Raw genomic sequence first — 19,342 nt, 5'->3', positions numbered from 1 at the left:
TGGTCAATAGATTTTGTTTGACAAACATAACAACATGTGTTTGACATAGGTGTCATATGTAAGATGGTCAATAGATTTTGTTTGACAAACATAAAATGTGTGTTTGACAGACAATCAAAGTGTGTGTTTGACATAGATGTCATATGTAAGATGGTCAATAGATTTTGTTTAACAAACATAACAACATGTGTGTTTGACAGACAATCAAAGTATGTGTTCGACAAACAGATGACATTAGACAAATAGTGAAGATGGTGTGTTTGATACAGCTAGATAGATAAACAGACAAACAGAGATATATATCACTTTATTAAATATTTTTGTATTCTGTCTTTTTATTTTTAAAGATTCTTCCGGTTTGGTGTTTAACAGCAAGGCAAAAGCTCTAAAAGAGATGAAGAAATACAAAGATGCCAGGTTTAAGTCTTTCCAAACATTCCAGGAAGCTGAAGAGTTTACTAGGGCAAATCTAACTGTAAGTAAAAAATTTTTTACTTCTTCATAGTTTTGTTGTGTTCCTCTTTATGCCCCAGCAAGGGAGCTTCTAGTGATCACTCAGCTTGCTAAAACAAGCGGTCAAATCTCCCTCAAATTATGCTGTTTCATACTGCCCCTGTCTTGAAAAGGGAAAGACACTCCAGACAATGTAGTTGTAATTATACAAAATACAGGATAGGCACAATTGGAATGAGGGCTGACTGTGGTGACACGAAAATGAAATACTTTAGCTTGGTGCTCTACTAAAGTAGTTTCTATATAATCAATAGGCCTACTAGAAATAGCAGTCAAAATCTCCCTCAAATCATATGACTGAATAGATATGCCTGCCTAAGGCTGAGGGGTTCTCAGGCAGCTCATTCTTTGTGTTTTCATGTGTTCTTCGGATTGAATAGTGTTGATGTGATCTGAGTTCACTTCTGACCAATTTACTGTCTTAGCCTTTGTCTCTTCACAGTCACTCACAAGCAGGGAGGATTTATGTTCAGAGTTGTCCTTCTCCTTGTCTGGCTGCCAAATTCTGACCATCCACCTGGCTTTTTCTGTGAGTGCAAGTCCTAGAAACTTGCTTTAACCCTTTTGATACCAGTCTGCCTGAAACTACCCCTGGCTCTATGATAACAAACCTCTGGTTTTAAAGATATCTAAGTTAAAACATCCCACCAAAATTTCAGGTTAATTTATGCTCCAAGCACAGTTTAATAATGACAATTATTTGGGTAAATTTTTCATTATTTTAAAAATTAATTTAAACAAAGTTGGTAACAAAAGGGTTAACTGTAAAATTCTATTCCATGGTTATTCCAGTAATGAATTTTTAAATATTAACCAAAAAATAGAATTGATATTTTCCGCAAGTCACATTTGCCTTAATAAACTTAGTATATCTCAACAAAAAATTCTTTTAAACATGACATACTTCAACAAAAGATAGATAGATATATAAAAACTGCTTTCCATAGTTAGGGGTGATGAAATTTTGGGTGGATATATCTGGTTTCTGCAGTAAAAGGGTTAACAAAAGTTGAGGGGAGCCTTGCTCTCAGTGGTCTTAAAGCACTCCAGACATTATTGCTAGATAATTGTTGACCCTCTGTTGAGTTTATCCGTTCTCTTGACAGGTATTTTTGCCCGGTTTAGTGGGGAAATGGTTTTATCTCTGACACTCCAACTTTGCAATAGGTTGTTACTAATTGCAGTTGTGAGTGAGTTGACCCCCCCCCCACTCATTCTTGAGTCTTGTGGGCTCATAGGGGCAAGTTTCCCAGATTCTCTGGTGTGTATACTCCCCACTAAACAGGACACCCGTCTGTCAGAGGAATACTCATTTTTGCCAGCTGAGTGGATTGGAGCAACACGAAATAAAGTGTCTTGATCTAGAACATAACGCATCTCCTGGTCCAAGAATCGAAATTACCAATCTTACAATCATGAGCCAAGCATCCTAACCACTAAACTATGTGCCTCCATGCCTGACAAAAAAAAAACCCATATATTTACTGTCTTAAAATTAAAAGGAGACATTGAACAGTGTAGTCATAAAATTTGTGATGGTCATGGTTGTAACAGTTTTGATCATAAATCTGTCCAAATCTCTGGGCAAAACAACTACAATTAGAATTTCTCTCTGTCTCTCTCAAATTAAGGTTTACAATGATATCTAAGAAAGTATGAATAGTTCTGGTGTACAATCAAGTAGGTTGGCAAGCAGACAACCAGCACTGAGATCAAAAGTTTGCATCCTGTTGCTAAGTCTACTACAGGGAGTAGGTTTAAAGTGAAACACTGCTACTCAAATTGCTAAAAATAACAGCCAAATTTTCACAAATCACACCTTCATCATCATCATCATCATTTAGCGTCCGTTTTCCATGCTAGCATGGGTTGGACGGTTCTACTGGGGTCTGTGAAGCCAGAAGGCTTCATCAGGCCCAGTCAAATCTGGCAGTGTTTCTACGGCTGGATGCCCTTCCTAATGCCAACCACTCCGTGAGTGTAGTGGGTGCTTTTTACGTGCCACCCGCACTGGTGCCAGACAGAGCTGGCAAACGGCCACGAACGGATGGTGCTTTTTATGTGCCACCGGCACGAGGGCCAAGCGAGGCTGGCAATGGACACGAAACGGGGCGGTGCTGGCAACGGTCGCGAAACGGAAAGTTCTCTTACATGCCACCGGCACTGGTAACACATCTGCAATTTCCATTGATCGATTTCGATTCTGATCCTCACTTGCCTCAGTGGGTCTTCACAAGCAGAGTTTCGACATGCCACCGGCACTGGTAGCACATCCGCAATTTCCATTGATTGATTTCGATTCTGATCCTCACTTGCCTCAACACGTCTTCACAAGTAGAGTTTTGTGTCCCAAGAAGGGAAGGTATGCATACGTAGGCTGGCTCCATCCCATGTAGAAGGCCACGGGTTGTGGACTCACTTGTCCTGCCGGGTCTTCTCGCGCACAGCACACTTCCAGAGGTCTCGGTCTCTAGTCATTTCCTCAGTGAGACCTAAAGTTCGAAGGTCGTGCTTCACCACCTCGTCCCAGGTTTTCCTGGGTCTGCCTCTTCCACAGGTTCCCTCAACCGCTAGGGTGTGGCACTTTTTCACACAACTATCTTCATCCATTCTCGCCACATGACCATACCAGCGCAAACGTCTCTCTTGCACACCACAACTGATGCTTCTTAGGTCCAGCTTTTCTCTCAAGGTACTTACACTCTGCCGAGACTATCTTTAAATAGGAAATCCACATACAATTTAGTCCTGTGTATTTGCATGTGTCTGGGGTATATGTATATGTATGTTTGTGTATACATTATATATATAAACAGGAAGGTCATGGCTGGAGTGTATTTGATCACAGGTCTGTTCAATCAGAGCTGACCTGGATCAGACAACAGATTAACACTTGTAAGCAGTGGGAGAATAATTTGTGTTGTAATACCAGGTCTGTTGTTTGCTATTGTGTAATGGATTGAAGCTACATGCGTCTCCTAATTCTGTCTGTATTGTGTGATGGATTGAAGCTACTTGCGTCTCCTAATTCTGTCTGTATACCTCTCTTTCTATTTATATTCATAATTCTCTCTACTAGCATACTAACTTCACTTACTTTCTCTCCAGTCAATCGCTGATGACAGTGTTGCAGTGAAGTTAGCAGGATTAAATGAAAAGGGAAGTTACAGGATGCCACGTACCATCGAGTTGCTGAAAATGAGGGAACTCATCGAATCGGGCCAATACAAAAATTTCAAACAGCTCATTACCTGCAATCCTTATTTCTTGGTCAGCAGTGGGGACACCCCACCTCTTTTGCACGTAAGCAACAGTTACAACTCATTTATTTTATTTTGGAAAGGAATTCTCCGTGTTGTTGTTTCCTTAACTCTTTAACGTTTAAACTGGCCCTATCTGGCCAAAATATTCTTCCTGCTTTATGTTCAAATTGGCCAGATCCAACCTCTCACACCTACCCTATAATGTCAGTCTAAAAATTATACAGTCACACAATTGAAATCTCCAAGGCTACAAAATAATGCTGGATAAATTCAAAACAATGTGGATACCGTAAATCCTCGAGTATAATTCGCATTTTTTTCCTAAAATTTAAAGGTCAAAATCCCTAGTGCGTACTATATACAAGGTTAAAAATGAAAATTATTTTCTAAGCAATGTTTGTGTCTCTATACTACTAGAAAGGGCATCCAGCTGTAGAACCCGTGTCAAGGCAGACTGTGAACCTTGATGTGCTCCTTGAACCTGTCAGGTCCTGTCAAACTCTTCAACCCTTGCTGGCTAGGTATAAGAATAGCAAATGATGATGATGAGAAATGTCATTGTCATTATCAATGTTGATATCTTTGTTAAATGCTTTGGATATCATCTTCATTGTTAATATCATATGAAGGACATATTGATTGAAATATTGTAAACATATAAAGAACAAACAGGTCTACAATTAAGGTTTCCCCTTTCTTCTCCTTCCACTTTGTCAAAACTCTTTTAATCAGGCACTTGATAACTCCTTATTCCCTAGATAATTCATATGATTGTAATTCTTACTTTCTTTCTTTTCTCTATTTCAGGTGGGTGCCCGTTACAACGCTTTTCATATCGCTGCCAAAATGAATAAGCCTGAGATTATCAAAATAATCCTTGAAGTCATCCAGGATCCAAATTTCTTCTGCAAATTGTATGGTATCAATGATGATAGCATATGTGATAGAACAGAGCGTCTGATAGATTACTACCTTAACACACCAGACAAAGGGGTTTGTATTGTCTATTTACCTTTTATATTCCTTATATATCTAAATACAAACCTCACCATTAGCCAAGTGCCCACCCCATGTCTTGGGGTTGGCTTTCAAAGTACTTCCAGTTCTTTGGATCGTCATTGGTATTTCTTTGGGATGCTATATGATGGAGCCTCTCAATCCTTTCCATATTACTGATAGATATTGCCTTCTGTGTCTTGACTCACCCTATCTTATGGTTTCTCACATACCCTGTTGTTGTGCCTTCAAGTTCATTGACCTTTCTGCTGTTCCAGGTTTTGTGCACGTAGGGATAGATATTCCCACTCTCAGGTGTAACCCTTGGGTTCACTCATGTAGTTTAGCTGGTCATTTGAAACCAGAAAACAGAGTGTAGCTGCCACCATACACAACAACATCTGTGGAGCCTTATGCAGCCACATACAAGAGTGAGAACCAAATAAGATCCTGACCAACTCCTGAAAGAAAGTTACCACCTCTCACCATGAAGAACTATTCCTCCTCTAGCATCATACACCCTTTTTGTTTGATCAAAATGCCTGTTATACACACATATCATCATTGTTTAATGTCCGCTCTCCATGCATGGGTTGGGTGGTTCAACTGGGGTCTGGGAAGCCAGAAGGCTGCGCCAGGCCCAGTCTGATCTGGCAGTGTTTCTACAGCTGGATGCCCTTCCTAATGCCAATCACTCCGTGAGTGTAGTGAGTGCTTTTTACGTGCCAGACGAGGCTGGCAAACGGCCACGATCAAATAGTGCTTTTTACGTGCTACCGGCACAGAGGCCAGGCAAGGCTGGCAAACACAATGTGTTTTTGCTGAAGGTCACATTTGGTAGAAGAAGACTGAAATTACTGATGGAGAGAAAGAGGGAGTGAGTGGCAATCGGAGATATTACATGTTGGTTAGGGAAAGTGAAAGAATTATAATTGCAGTGGCTGGAGTAGCAGGTATTTTGATCAAAATAAAACAGCAACTTGTAAATTTTGCCAGAAATATATTTTTAATTAATTTCATAGTTTATTTTTAAAAAGAAAAAAATCAAAAAATCGACACAAGCATAAACATGAGCCCCAGCACAAAGCAGCATAACTTTTTATTTTCCTGGCTAAAACTTATCCACAACAATCAGTGTCTAACAAAACATCACTGCCTCTTGTTTCAGAAGAAATACTTTTAAAACAAAAGGACTAGTTTAATATTTAATGTGTGAGTGTGTGTGTGTGTGTTGCTCCAGCATGACTGCAACTTCATGGCTGAAAAAGAATATGCATGCATACATATATATGTATGTTTGTGTGTGTGTAAGGTACAGATCATCACATTTTGTTGACTTTTTCTCATTTGTTCTGAGTTCAAATTCTGTGGAGGTCAACAAGTACCAGTTGAGTACTGAGGTTGGTGTAATGGACAACAGCCCTACTCTGCATCACAAATTTCAGGCCAACTGTGCAAAGACAATCCAAACACAGACAGGGGTTGTGATGAATGACCAGTAGATAGGAAATGGCACAAGACCGAGGTGTCATTGCCAAGTCTAACGTCTCAGAGGTGTTCCGCGAACCGGTCAGTCAAGCGGTGTCACATTTTGGCCAATGTTCAGAGAAGGACAGAAAGAGCAGGAGAGACGTTGCTAGAAATGCATATAAAGGTGTCAGTGATATGATGGGTGCTTGTGAGGATGGTGGTGTTAGAGAGAGGTATGGGCAGGAGCAGGGGAATGTGCCAGGTTGGTAGGTGGGGTTGGGGAAGAAACTGTGGACCAGGAGATCACGTAGGTTGTGGGCTCATTTGAAGGAGAGAAGGGTTAGGTTGGGGAAGATGTGTGAAGTGGAGGGGTCAGACTGGAGTCGCCAGAAGGCTCAGAATGGTGTGTTGGTGAGGCAGGGTGGAGGAGTGGTAGGTGAGGGGAGATGGATAATGGTGGGGCGGGTGTGGAGAGAGAGAGCAGATGCATGGTCCATGTAATGTGCTCTGGCAAGAGCAGTGTAGATAGTGGTGAGGGGATATCCACAAAGAATGAAGTGGCAAGCCATGAGTTGAGACTGAGTCTCAAAGTCATGGTTGTCACTGCAGAGCTTGCACAGATGGCGGAATTGGGAGTAGAGGATGGAGAGCTTGGTGTGGGTAGGGTGGGAGGAGGTGAAGTTGAGGTATGAGTGTGAGTTGGCGTGTTTGTAATGGATGGAAGTGGTGAGAGTGGAATGGTTTATGTTGACTGAAATGTCAAGAAGGGCAACTGAAGTGTTGGAAATGGTGCAGGAGAATTCAAGGGCAGAATGGAAAGATTGGACAAAAGAGAGGAAGGAATTTAGTTGTTTGCGGGAGAGCGAGGTCGCACCAATACAGTCATTAATATAACAACCATATAGTTCGGGAGTGGGACCAGTGAATCTTGAAGGTATTTGGACCTCAACATAGCCAACGAACAGGTTCGCACAGTTGGGGCCCAATCTCGTTCCCATGGCCACTCCCGAGAACTGTTTGTAAAACTCCTCTGTGAACGAGATATATACATACATACATGCATACACACTCTAATAACAAACAGCAAGAATTAATGCTTAACACTGCATTGGTGGATGAATCTTCTTTATTTGTGAGTTAACAAGGCACCCATGGGTTTCATATAAAGAATTCTCGGCAGTTATCAAACCTGCTGCATGAGATGTTGGTACTTGTCTCCATCTTGGATGGAGTGTAAGTGGAGGGAAAGAAACCAACCAGTAACAGCAAGTGAACCGGGATAAGCCCAACGCTGTGCTGGTCATGGAGAGCTGTGGTGCAAGGGTTATCTACCTGACTTTCACTTGTTAAACTCCAGGTCAGCTCTAATCTTGCAGGTTCACGATCAAAGCCATTCCCATTATGAACACCCCATGTGTTTTGGCCATTTTCCTCTCAGATATAGTGTATTTAGAGCTACATGATCCAATATTTCCCTTTCCATTTTTATTTCTTTTTTTAACACAATAGTTTGATTTGACTGCTATTTTTAACAGGTCAAACAACCATACAGTGGCTACCTTATTACTTGGTCTCATGCATTGACAGTTTAATATGTTTATTTGTAGCTATTTGTGTTTGGTTTGTTTGTTTTGTCTATTTTACATCCATTTTCTTTCTTTCTTTCACTACAGTCATGTGAAACACCACTACACTTTGCTTGCAAGGCTGGCTACAAAGGCGTCATCGAAGTCCTTGTGAACCATCCATTGACCAAAATAAATGCAAAGAATAAACTTAACAAAACTCCACTGGATGTGAGTTGCTTCCTGCATTTTGTACCTTTTGTTTTGAATGCGTTACAGTTGTTGCGTGTAAAATTGATTTTCTTTTTTGAGGAAGAATGTGTGTAGTAGGTAGTGGGAATTGCAATAGTAGTATGTTGTTAGCAGCATACAAGTAGGTGGGTAGAAAGGGTTGCTAGTGTGTGTGTGTGTGTGTGTGTATATATACGAGGGCACATGACCTTGTGGTTAGGCTGTTGCACTCACCATTGTGAAATCATGGTTTCAATTCCTTGACCAGATAGTGCATCATGTAATTTTTTTGCATTTTTACAATATTTCATGATGCCAGTGCTGCTGGGCTGGCTCCTGTGCAGGTGGCACGTAAAAAACACCATTTGAGCGTGACCGTTGCCTGTACCGCTTGACTGGCCCTCGTGCCAGTGGCATGTAAAATCACGCACTACACTCTCGGAGTGGTTGGTGTTAGGAAGGGCATCCAGCTGTAGAAACTCTGCCAGATCAAGATTGGAGCCTGGTGCAGTCATCTGGTTCGCCAGTCCTCAGTCAAATCGTCCAACCCATGCTAGCATGGAAACGGATGTTAAATGATGATGATTTAGTACTCATATTATTTAAATATCTGGTAACAAGCCATGGTGGTTAACACAATGTGTGTGTGTGTGTGTGTGTGTGTGTGTGTGAATGAATGAATGAACTTGCATCCACATGTACATCAGTAATCTATATTTCAGGAAAGTGTTTTTGTATTATTTCATTGCAGTTGATACCAGAATCAATTAGTGCTTCTTCAAGGAAACAGATTGAGAGATTCTTAGAAGGTACCTACATCATGTATATATATATATATATATTTCTCTTACGCTATTTTTACTGTCAATTTTATATTTGTTTTATATTAATTTTTGTTCTTGTTGCATTTATAGTTGTATTCTTGTTTTTGTTGATAACTAAGGGCATAGGTGCTAATATATCTAATATTTAATTTGACTTCCTCAAATCAAATTAAATATTAGATATATTAGCACCATCTTTTTATTTTCCTTTTAATATTACCTACTGATGAATACAAATTTGGCTCATTACGATATTCTATTCATGAATACCTTTGTCCATTTGTATGAAACAACTGTATAGGAATATGAAAAATAAAAATTATAATCTGTTTTAATATCCAGTCTCGGTCATTTCATAAATATAAATGAATTTGTTGAACTTTGTTTAATAAGTTAAGTCATATATTGATTATTTCAATACAAGCTTTCATACTTATATGACCCTTTTAAAAAATTTGCAAGCAAAGAAGAAAAGTCATTAGGAATCTAAGGAAAAAATTCCAATTAAAGGACAAACATACATACATTCGTCTGATAAAATATATATACTATATATATATATATTATGGCGTTAGGAAGGGCATCCAGCTGTAGAAACATTGCCAGATAAGACCGGAGCCTGGGGCAGCCTTCTGACTTCCCAGATCCCCGGTCGAACCGTCCAACCCATGCTAGCATGGAGAACGGACGTTAAACGATGATGATGATGATGATATATACATAAATTTTATTACTGTTTTTCAGAACGCTGTTATGTGCCTTTATATAGAGATGAAGATAACCTAAGCCCGCCTCGAATAGGTCAACCTTGCAGTCCAGTGTATACTTGTGATGCTCAGAGTCCACCTTTCAATCAAGTGCCTTCAGTTGACTCCCCCGAAGGGTCACCACTGAGCTCTCGTATGTTGTCCAGTGTTGTCAAAGCTTATGCTGGGCCAATGTCCCCTGAGCAGGTAACTTATTCTATTTTTATCTTTGATGCCTCTCTTGCTTTTTTTTTTTCCCCTGCCTTTCCTCATCTCCTTACTCTGTATTTTCCCTTCAGCCTTGCTTACCTCTCAGCCTTATTATTTCCCTTTATTCCTGTACTTGTACTTTTTTCTCTCTTTCCTCTTTCACATCTTTTTTTTTTAATTTTTATTAGATTTTAATTTTGTTTTTCCATTCCTCCTTTTTCCTCTCCCAATGAACACTACCACACACTTGAATCACATGCATATAAAATATGCCCAGTTAGTCCTGCACGTACTGTATGTTGAGAACCCTTGGGTTAGATGCTTTGACTGGAACTGGTAAGCTGGAGGGCTGTACCAGTCTCCAGTCTACCTAATAAACATGCTATTTTTGTTGTACCTTTTAACTTTCTACATGATTTGGCATTGAATGAAGTGGTAGAGATGAGGTTTTGTAGTTCAGTTTATCTTTATTAGTATTATTTTATTTTTCTACAACTCTTTTGTTTATTGAATTATATTTTTCAGATAATAATTATGCATTTGAGTGTTTAATCACCTTTTTTTAAATATATATGTGTGTGTGGAGATGCAATGGCCCAGTGGTTAGGGCAGCGGACTCGCAGTTGTAGTATCGTGTTTTTGATTCCCAGACCGGGCGTTGTGATTGTTTATTGAGCGAAAACACCTAAAGCTCCATGAGGCAGGGTTTGGTGGCGATCCCAGCTGTACTCTTTCGCCACAACTTTCTCTCTCAATCTTTCTTCTATTGGTCTGCTCGCTTAGCCAATGGGGTGGCGTCATTTGAAGGCTAAATCAATACGAAGCACATTGTGACCAGCAATGTGTAGCAACATCTGATAGCCTTGTTGGTCACGGTGATATATATATATATAAAAGTTGGGCATAAGAGGAGTCGAATGTAGCATGCAAGAGAGAAGATGACATTGGTTTGGACATGTGGTGTGTATGAATGAGGACAGCTACATAAAAAAGTGCCGATCACTGAAAGTAGATGGTACCTGCAGAAGAAAGAGATGCAGGAAGACATGGGATGAAGTGGTAATGACCAATCTCAGGATGTTGGGCCTCACAGAAGAAATGACAATAGACTGAGATGTCTGGCGATATGAAGTTCTTGAGAAGACCCTCCCACATCAGCAAAACTGAGTTCTAGAAGCGTTGTATGTCCCAACCACACTTAACATGAAAACTTCTCACACACCCTACCACAACAAACCAAACTACATCTCTTCTCTTCCTCAGATTTCCACTTCATGCACTATGCTTACCTCCCACTCCCCAATCCTGTCCTCTAGGCACTGTGCCCCTAACCTGTGTGTTCCACCCACATGCCCTGTCTCACTGTATCATTGCTATCTGCTAGCTCCTGATTTGTGTATTCCACCCACATGTAACAAGAAAAATTTTCACACGCCCTACCCCAACAAACCAATTACATCTCTGCTCTTCCTCATATTTCCTCCTTCATACACTATGCCTAGCTCTTGCTCCCTGATCTTGTCCTCACAGCCCTGTTCCTCTGTATCATTGCTATCTGGTAGCCCCCCCCCCCCCCCTCAGCAAAAGAGAACAATAGAATAATATTTCATGATAATTTATGTGCCAAACTCCAGTTTAATAATCCCTTCTATTATAAGCACAAGGCCTGAAATTTGGTGGGAGGGGGTGGGTTAGTCGATTACATCGATCCCAGTGTTTCGCTGGTACTCAATTTATCGACCCCCGAAAGGATGAAAGGCAAAGTCAACCATGACAGAATTTGAACTCAGAACACAGCTAACAATTCTGCCAGCTCACTGCCTTAACCCTTTAGCATTTAAACCGGCCAAATCCGGCCAAAAGTATTCTGTCTGTTTTATGTTCAAACTGGCCAGATCTGGTCTCTCACACCAACCCTACAATATTGTTTTAAAAATTAACAGCTACCTCATCAAAATCTCAAAGCCACAAGATAATGCATGATTAGTTCAAAACAATGTGGATAAAAAAGGATTAATTTTGGCAGAATAATGTGAACACTAAAGGGTTAAACCCATTTAATAATGATAGTTATTTTACTAATTTCTTGATTATTTTCAAAACCAATTGAAATGAAGGCAATATATTTCAACAGAAATACAGTCACAAAAGAATTAAAAGTTTGTAATGCCATGTAGGATTGTTAGAAAGAAAGAGAGATACCATCACTTTTCTCTTTCTCTCTCTCTCTCTCTCTGACACATACACTTTCACTATTTCTCTTTACATTAGGCTAATGAGTTCAGAAGGAATTGGAAACCTTCCCGAGATAAGGAGACTATTGATGATCTGAGATCTGACCAAGAGAAAGGATATGAGCGTATTGGACGGTAACTATCTTTTTTCATCTACTTTTTCTGTCTCTCTCTCTCTTTCTTGCTACTTATATCTTATATGAGTGTGTGTATGTATGTATATATGTATGTGTGTGTGTATATATATCGTCATTGTTGTTTTAAATGTCCACTTTTCAATGCTTCCGTGGGTTGGACAGTGTATTGAGGCAAATTGGCTACAGCCCAGTTAACTTCCAGCCAACCTTTACCTGCTTCCAAGAAAGGTAATATTTCCTCCCACAATACTAAAAATGAATGATGCAGTTTGTATGACAGTGTCACTTGTTGTCTGAGATAAAAATCTCGCTATAGACTGTGAGATGAATATTGTTGTTGCAGTGACTCACAAGAATGGCAAATGTGTTTTGCCTTTCTTGAGTTTTGTCAGTGCCATGAACTCCATTGGCACCTGCTTAAATTAAATTCATGCCTGAATATACAGGAAACAGTGAATAAAATATTCACTGGGATTGTGGAAGTTTGCCAGCCTATATACAACTCTGTAAAGTGGTTGGCATGAGGAATAGAATCCAGCTATTGAAACCATGCCAAGGCAGACATTGAAGTATAATACAGTCCTCAGGCTAATCAATTCATGTCAAACCTATGCCAGCATAGAAGACAGACATTAAATGATGATATGGTTATTTATATGTATATAGGTGTAAATGTAAGGGTAAGCAACATAAGCAGGTTGATATACAAAGAATATTAAATACAAAAAAAGTATATATATGTTTACATACAAAATGTTCAGCTTACACAGAATAGAAATGATATCAATAATTAAAGGGGTTGAAGAAGAGTACTACAAATCCAACAGCTGTTTCTGGGGGTTTTAATCTATAAGCAATCTTTATTTTGAACCACCAAGCCCCCAGAAATAGCTGTTGGATTTGTGATACTCTTCTTCAACCCCTTGAATTCTTGATATCATTTCTATTCTGTGTAAGTTGAACATTTTGTATGTAAACATATATATATACTTTTTTTGTATTTATTGAATTTAATATTCTTTGTATATCGACTTGCCTAACTTGTTTACCCTTACATTTACTCTTCTACCCATTCAAGTTTAAACCTCTTGAGCACTACTGGGTGTATTCTATGCGGAGAATATGTGATTCTTATCTATGAATTTTATATATGTATATATATCTCTTTTACTTGTTTCAGTCATTTGACTGCGGCCATGCTGGAGCACCGCCTTTAGTCGAACAAATCGACCCCAGGACTTATTCTTTGTAAGCCCAGTACTTATTCTATCGGTCTCTTTTGCCGAACCGCTAAGTGACGGGGACGTAAACACACCAGCATCAGTTGTCAAGCAATGCTAGGGGGACAAACACAGACACACAAACATATATATATATATATACATATATACGACGGGCTTCTTTCAGTTTCCGTCTACCAAATCCACTCACAAGGCTTTGGTTGGCCCGAGGCTATAGTTGAAGACACTTGCCCAAGATGCCACGCAGTGGGACTGAACCCGGAACCATGTGGTTGGTAAGCAAGCTACTTACAACACAACCACTCCTGCGCCTACATAAAAAGCTCACTTCACAACCAAGTCGTGTCAAGTCCAGTCAGATTGTGAGGCACCTTGAGCAAGTGTCTTCTACTATAGTCCTGGGCTAATCAATTCCTTGTAGTAAATTTGGCAGGCAGAAATGTAAGTGCTGGGACTGATTTGTTTGCTTAAATCCTTCAAGGTGGAGTCTCAGAATAGCCTCACTCCAATGACTGAAACAAGTAAATATATACATATATTATATACAATAAATGACTATATTTTAGACAAATTATGCAGAGGCTGGTTGGTTGGGCTTTTCTACAGCTACTTCTCATCATTGTTTAATATCTGTTTCCCATGCTGGCATGGATTGGATGGTTTGACAGGAGCTGGCCAGCCAAAGAGCTACAACAGGCCCCAATAGTCTGCTTTGGTATGGTTTCTATAGCTAGATACCCTTCTTAACACCAACCATTTTACAGAGTGTACTGGATGATTTTTACATCAACATCAGCATGGATGCTCTTCATGTGGCACCATTACAGGTGCTTTTTACGTGGCACTGACATGGGTACTTTTTAGCTAGAAAATTTCAGTGCTATGGTAGAAGACATCCAAAACGCCAAAGCTGGAACACCACAGATGCAATGGGTAGCTTCTTTACCACATAGCCACATTCTTATCTATTAAGCATGCTGCTGTTGTTGGATTCCTCTTTCGTTATTACTGATGTGATATGTCATGTTGTCCGTTGTCAAGACACTGCACTCTTAAATGGCTCAGCTTACTTAGATGTAAATTAATTAAATTGCTTGGTACTGCTCACCACTGTGAACAGTAGGAAGGAATACTAATTAATTAGCTTGCAGCAGTAATTTTAAATCCTTTGTTTCATGTAGCTTATTTGAAGTGAAATATGCTCCCCAATGCCATTTTGTTACATAGATACTATATGAACAGAAAGTCTTTAGTAATGCTAAACCAACACAATGATGGGGGACAAATACAGGCACAAAGAGAGACACAGACATACATACATACATATATATATATATGATAGGCTTCTTTCAATTTCCATCCACCAAATCCACTTACACAGTATTAGTTGGCCAGGAGCTATAGTAGAAGACACTTTCCCAAGGTACTGTGCGGTGAGACTGAACCTCATACCATGTGGTTAAGAAGCAAACTTCTTACCACACAGCCACATCATTATCATCATTGTTTTAACGTCCACTTATCTATGCTTGCATGGGTCAGACAGAATTTGTTGAGGCAGATTTCCTAAGGATGGATTCCTTTCTGGTTGCCAACCCTCATCTGTTTCCAAACTAGGTAATATTTCTCCATGGCCATAGATGTTTTCCACTGAAGATTGAAATCGAATAACATTGCTTTTATAATGGCAATTCTGATATCCTTTCTGATGCTAACACAGCTATTTTCAAGTAAGGGACCTTTTATTCCACAGCTTTTGAAGATGTGAAGCAAGTGGCTGATCATTTAAGAGAAGAAAATCCAACAGAACACTGCATAAACGTTGTGACTGTTGCATAAGCAAGTGGTAGATGTAAACAAACACATGGACGCATACACATGGACGCATACACATGGGCGCATACACATGTATGTGCACACATGCATATGCACATAACCTGGGGATATAGTAGAATACACTTGTCCAGGCAGCCATTCAGTCTCAGTGAGACTGAACCCAGAGTCACAAGGCTCTCTTTACTCTTTTACTTGTTTCAGTCATGTGACTGTGGCCATGCTGGAGCACCGCCTTTAGTCGAGCAAATTGACCCCCAGGACTTATTCTTTGTAAGCCTAATACTTATACTATCGCTCTCTTTTGCCCCACCGCTAAGCAACGGGGACGTAAACACACCAGCATTGGTTGTCAAGCGATGTTGGGGGAACAAACACACACAGAAACATATACACATACATACACACAAACATATACATGCATATATATATATATATATAATACATATACGCAGGCGCAGGAGTGGCTGTGTGGTAAGTAGTTTGTTTACCAACCACATGGTTCCGGGTTCAGTCCCACTGCGTGGCACCTTGGGCAAGTGTCTTCTACTATAGCCTCGGGCCAACCAAAGCCTTGTGAGTGGATTTGGTAGACGGAAACTGACAGAAGCCCGTCGTATATATGTATATATATATAAAAGCACCCACTACACTCACGGAGTGGTTGGCGTTAGGAAGGGCATCCAGCTGTAGAAACATTGCCAGATTAGACTGGAGCCTGGTGCAGCCTTCTGGCTTCCCAGAACCCCGGTCGAACCGTCCAACCCATGCTAGCATGGAGAACGGACGTTAAACGATGATGATGTGTGTGTGTGTGTTCATGTGTCTGTGTTTGTCCCCCTAGCATTGCTTGACAACCGATGCTGGTGTGTTTATGTCCCCGTTACTCAGTGGTTCGGCAAAAGAGACCAATAGAATAAGTACTGGCGATTAAAGGCGGTGCTCCAGCATGGCCGCAGTCAAATGACTGAAACAAGTAAAAGAGTAAAGAGATACAACATATATACGACGGGCTTCTTTCAGTTTCTGTCTACCAAATCCACTCACAAGACTTTGGTCGGCCCAAGGCTATAGCAGAAGACACTTGCCCATGGTGCCATGCAGTGGGACTGAACCCAGAACCATGTGGTTGGTAAGCAAGCTACTTACCACACTTGGGAAGTAAACTTCTTAACCACACAGTCATCATCGTCATTTAGTATTCATTTTCCATACTGTCATGGGTTAGACCAGTGGTTCTCAACCAGGGTCCATATATGATTTTTGGGAGTTCGTGCAATAAAATAGTAAATTGGGAGCCACAATGGTATTCTTTTTCTGACATGTTACATAGTTCAACCTACACAAGTTAACATGTGAAAAACAAAATAGGAATTATGAAAGGCGTTTCTATAACTAGATTTTAAACATTAAATGGCTGTAGGGGTCCACCAGAATAAAATAGAAATTGAAGGAATCCATAGGTAAAAAAATGGTTGAGAACCCTTGGGTTAGACGCTTTGACTGGAACTGGTAAGCTGGAAGGCTGTACCAGGCTCCAGTCTACTTAATAAACATGCTATGTTTGTTGTACCTTTTAACTTTCTGCATGATTTGGCATTGAATGGAGGGCAAAGATGAGGTTTTGTAGTTCAGTTTATCTTTATTAGCATTATTTTATTTTTCTACCACTCTTGTTTATTGAATTGTATTTTTCTGATAATAATTATGCATTTGAGTGTTTAATCACTTTTTTAAAAAAAATATTTTTGTGTCATTCTTTTTCTTTCCACAGACAACTTGCTCAAAAATGCAAATTCGACTGGCGAGAATATTGGGACTTTTTGGATTCTTACACTGATATTTCTAAACCTGACGGGCTTGAGAAGCTCGAGACCTATCTCCAAAACCAGTTCTTAACATTCAATGTTCACCGCAGCCTGGAAGCTCTTTATATAACTGAAAACATCACTTCACAGAAAACTATTGAGTCAATAAAATCACTCAAGAACATGTTTACTGTTGACAGCAACAAAAATGTTTCTGGTTTTGGCCAATCGCTAAATTCTAGTGATTCTTCTACATGTCAGCAGCAAAGTAAAAAGCAGGAAGATAATTGTGATATAAATATTTGTTTGCCAGTTGTAGTTGTAACTGAAAAGGAAAAAGAAGAGGAGGAGCAGGCTAAAGAAGGCCAGTCGAACAAAATGTTCGTCTCAATCAACAAGCATTTTAAAAGTCATAAAAAATTATCTGGTGTGAAAGACTTTAATGAGATTATGGACTCACTTGCCAAAGAGTTTGGCACCAAACTGGTCATCGTTGGCGGTAGCGCAGATTCCGATGGTTCTGCAACTAGCAATGCTGCGTGGATGGACTCTGTTGACTCAAAAGATGATCACCAACATTCCATCTACACCACATTTTCAAACCTTAGCGATGTGTTTGGCAATGTCCACGACAAACAGCCTCTCACTGTGTCTTTAGCTAAACCCAGTGCTTCTCCCCTATTACCATCAACACCAGTGAAAGACAATGCTACCTTGCCCCCCGATACCGTCCTTTTAAATGTCTCCTCACCAACTGGCCTCAACATAGATGTCCCAGCCAAAGCAGCTCGTTCACCACCAAAGTCAAAATCTGTCATGAATATATACCTTAATGGGTAAGTAATCCTGCTGCTTGATCTTTTGGCCTCTCTCTCTATCTGTTTCTTTACAACCCACAAGGGGCTAAACACAGAGGGGACAAACAAGGACAGACAAAAGGATTAAGTCAATTACATTGACAAAAGTGCGTAACTGGTACTTAGTTTATTGACCCCGAAAAGATGAAAGGCAAAGTCGACCTCGGCGGAATTTGAACTCAGAATGTAACGGCAGACGAAATACGGCTACACATTCTCTATCTATTTATCTATCTATCTATCTCTTCCTCTTTTCTCTTTTTCTTCCTCATTTCTTTCTCTCATCTCTCTCTCACATACACACACACACACACAAATTTTCCATTTATCTCCCTATACTGATTTTGTTTGACCCTTTAGAATTTAAACTGGCCGTATCCAGCCCAAATATTCTACCTGTTTTACATTCAGACTGACCGGATATAACCTCCCACACCTACAATGTCATTCTAAAAATAAACAATCACATTATTGAAATCTTGAAGCTACAAAATAATGCATGATTGATTTGAAACAATATGAATAAATAAGCTTTATATTTAGCAGAGTAATCTGAATATTAAAGGGTTAAAACGACTAAGCATACATAACTGCACTATTTGACTAGATGATATGTTATGAAAGAGGGAACAGTGTGTGTTGAGCAATGAGGTCTCTAGTGACCTCACTTTTGGTGCTCTCTCCTTATCCATCTCTATTTAAGGAAAAAGATGAACATGACATTTTTGAAGCTTGAAGAATTAGATGTTAACCTTTTTAGGGCGACCTGCTGTGCTTGAGACCTATTGAGTCAAGTACATCAACATCAAATAAAAATCAAATGGAAAATGTAGTTGTGATACTTGTGCCAGTGGCACGTAAAAAGCACCATCCGAATGTGGCCGATGCCAGCGCCGCTTTGACTGGCTTCCGTGCTGGTGGCACATAAAAAGCACCAACCGGTCGTGGGCATTGCCAGCCTCCCCTGGCATGTAAAAGGCACCCACTACACTCATGGAGTGGTTGGCGTTAGGAACGGCATCCAGCTGTAGAAACACTGCCAGATCAGACTGGAGCCTGGTGAAGCCTCATGGCTTCCCAGACCCCGGTCGAACCATCCAACCCATGCTAGCATGGAAAACGGACGTTAAACAATGATGATAGTGATGACTGCCTGTGTTTTAATTAATTCTTAAAATAATGAAGAGTTTAGTAAAATAACTTTGTCATTAATTAGCTGTTTTTTTTGGCACATAAATTAACATAAAAAAATTTTGATGCAAGTTTTTAGATTTAGATCATTTTAAAACAGGGAATTTAACCATTTAGCGTTTAATCTGACCATGTCCAACCCAAATATTTTACCTGTTTTATGTTCAAACTGGTGAGATCCTACCTCTCACTGCAATATCATTTTAAAAATTTACAATTACAG

At 39.9% G+C, this 19,342-nt stretch overlaps 1 protein-coding gene across 2 annotated transcripts in view; it reads left to right on the top strand.

The window, feature by feature from the left end:
- LOC115214522 (ankyrin repeat and LEM domain-containing protein 2-like) overlaps positions 1-19,342 on the top strand; it is a 73,615-nt gene that overhangs the window by 48,210 nt on the left and 6,063 nt on the right. For both annotated transcript variants that reach the window (XM_036504654.1, XM_029783722.2), the window contains 8 exons: positions 348-475; positions 3,622-3,816; positions 4,584-4,769; positions 7,916-8,038; positions 8,790-8,847; positions 9,607-9,815; positions 12,090-12,187; positions 17,038-17,907. In XM_036504654.1, the coding sequence (XP_036360547.1) occupies positions 348-475; positions 3,622-3,816; positions 4,584-4,769; positions 7,916-8,038; positions 8,790-8,847; positions 9,607-9,815; positions 12,090-12,187; positions 17,038-17,907 (1,867 nt within the window). The remainder of the gene's footprint in view (positions 1-347; positions 476-3,621; positions 3,817-4,583; positions 4,770-7,915; positions 8,039-8,789; positions 8,848-9,606; positions 9,816-12,089; positions 12,188-17,037; positions 17,908-19,342) is intronic.

Source organism: Octopus sinensis, linkage group LG7 (genome assembly GCF_006345805.1).
Source record: "Octopus sinensis linkage group LG7, ASM634580v1, whole genome shotgun sequence".
NCBI lineage: Eukaryota > Metazoa > Mollusca > Cephalopoda > Octopoda > Octopodidae > Octopus > Octopus sinensis.
Note: the sequence above shows the minus strand (reverse complement) of the source record. Positions and strands in the feature narration are given on the sequence as shown.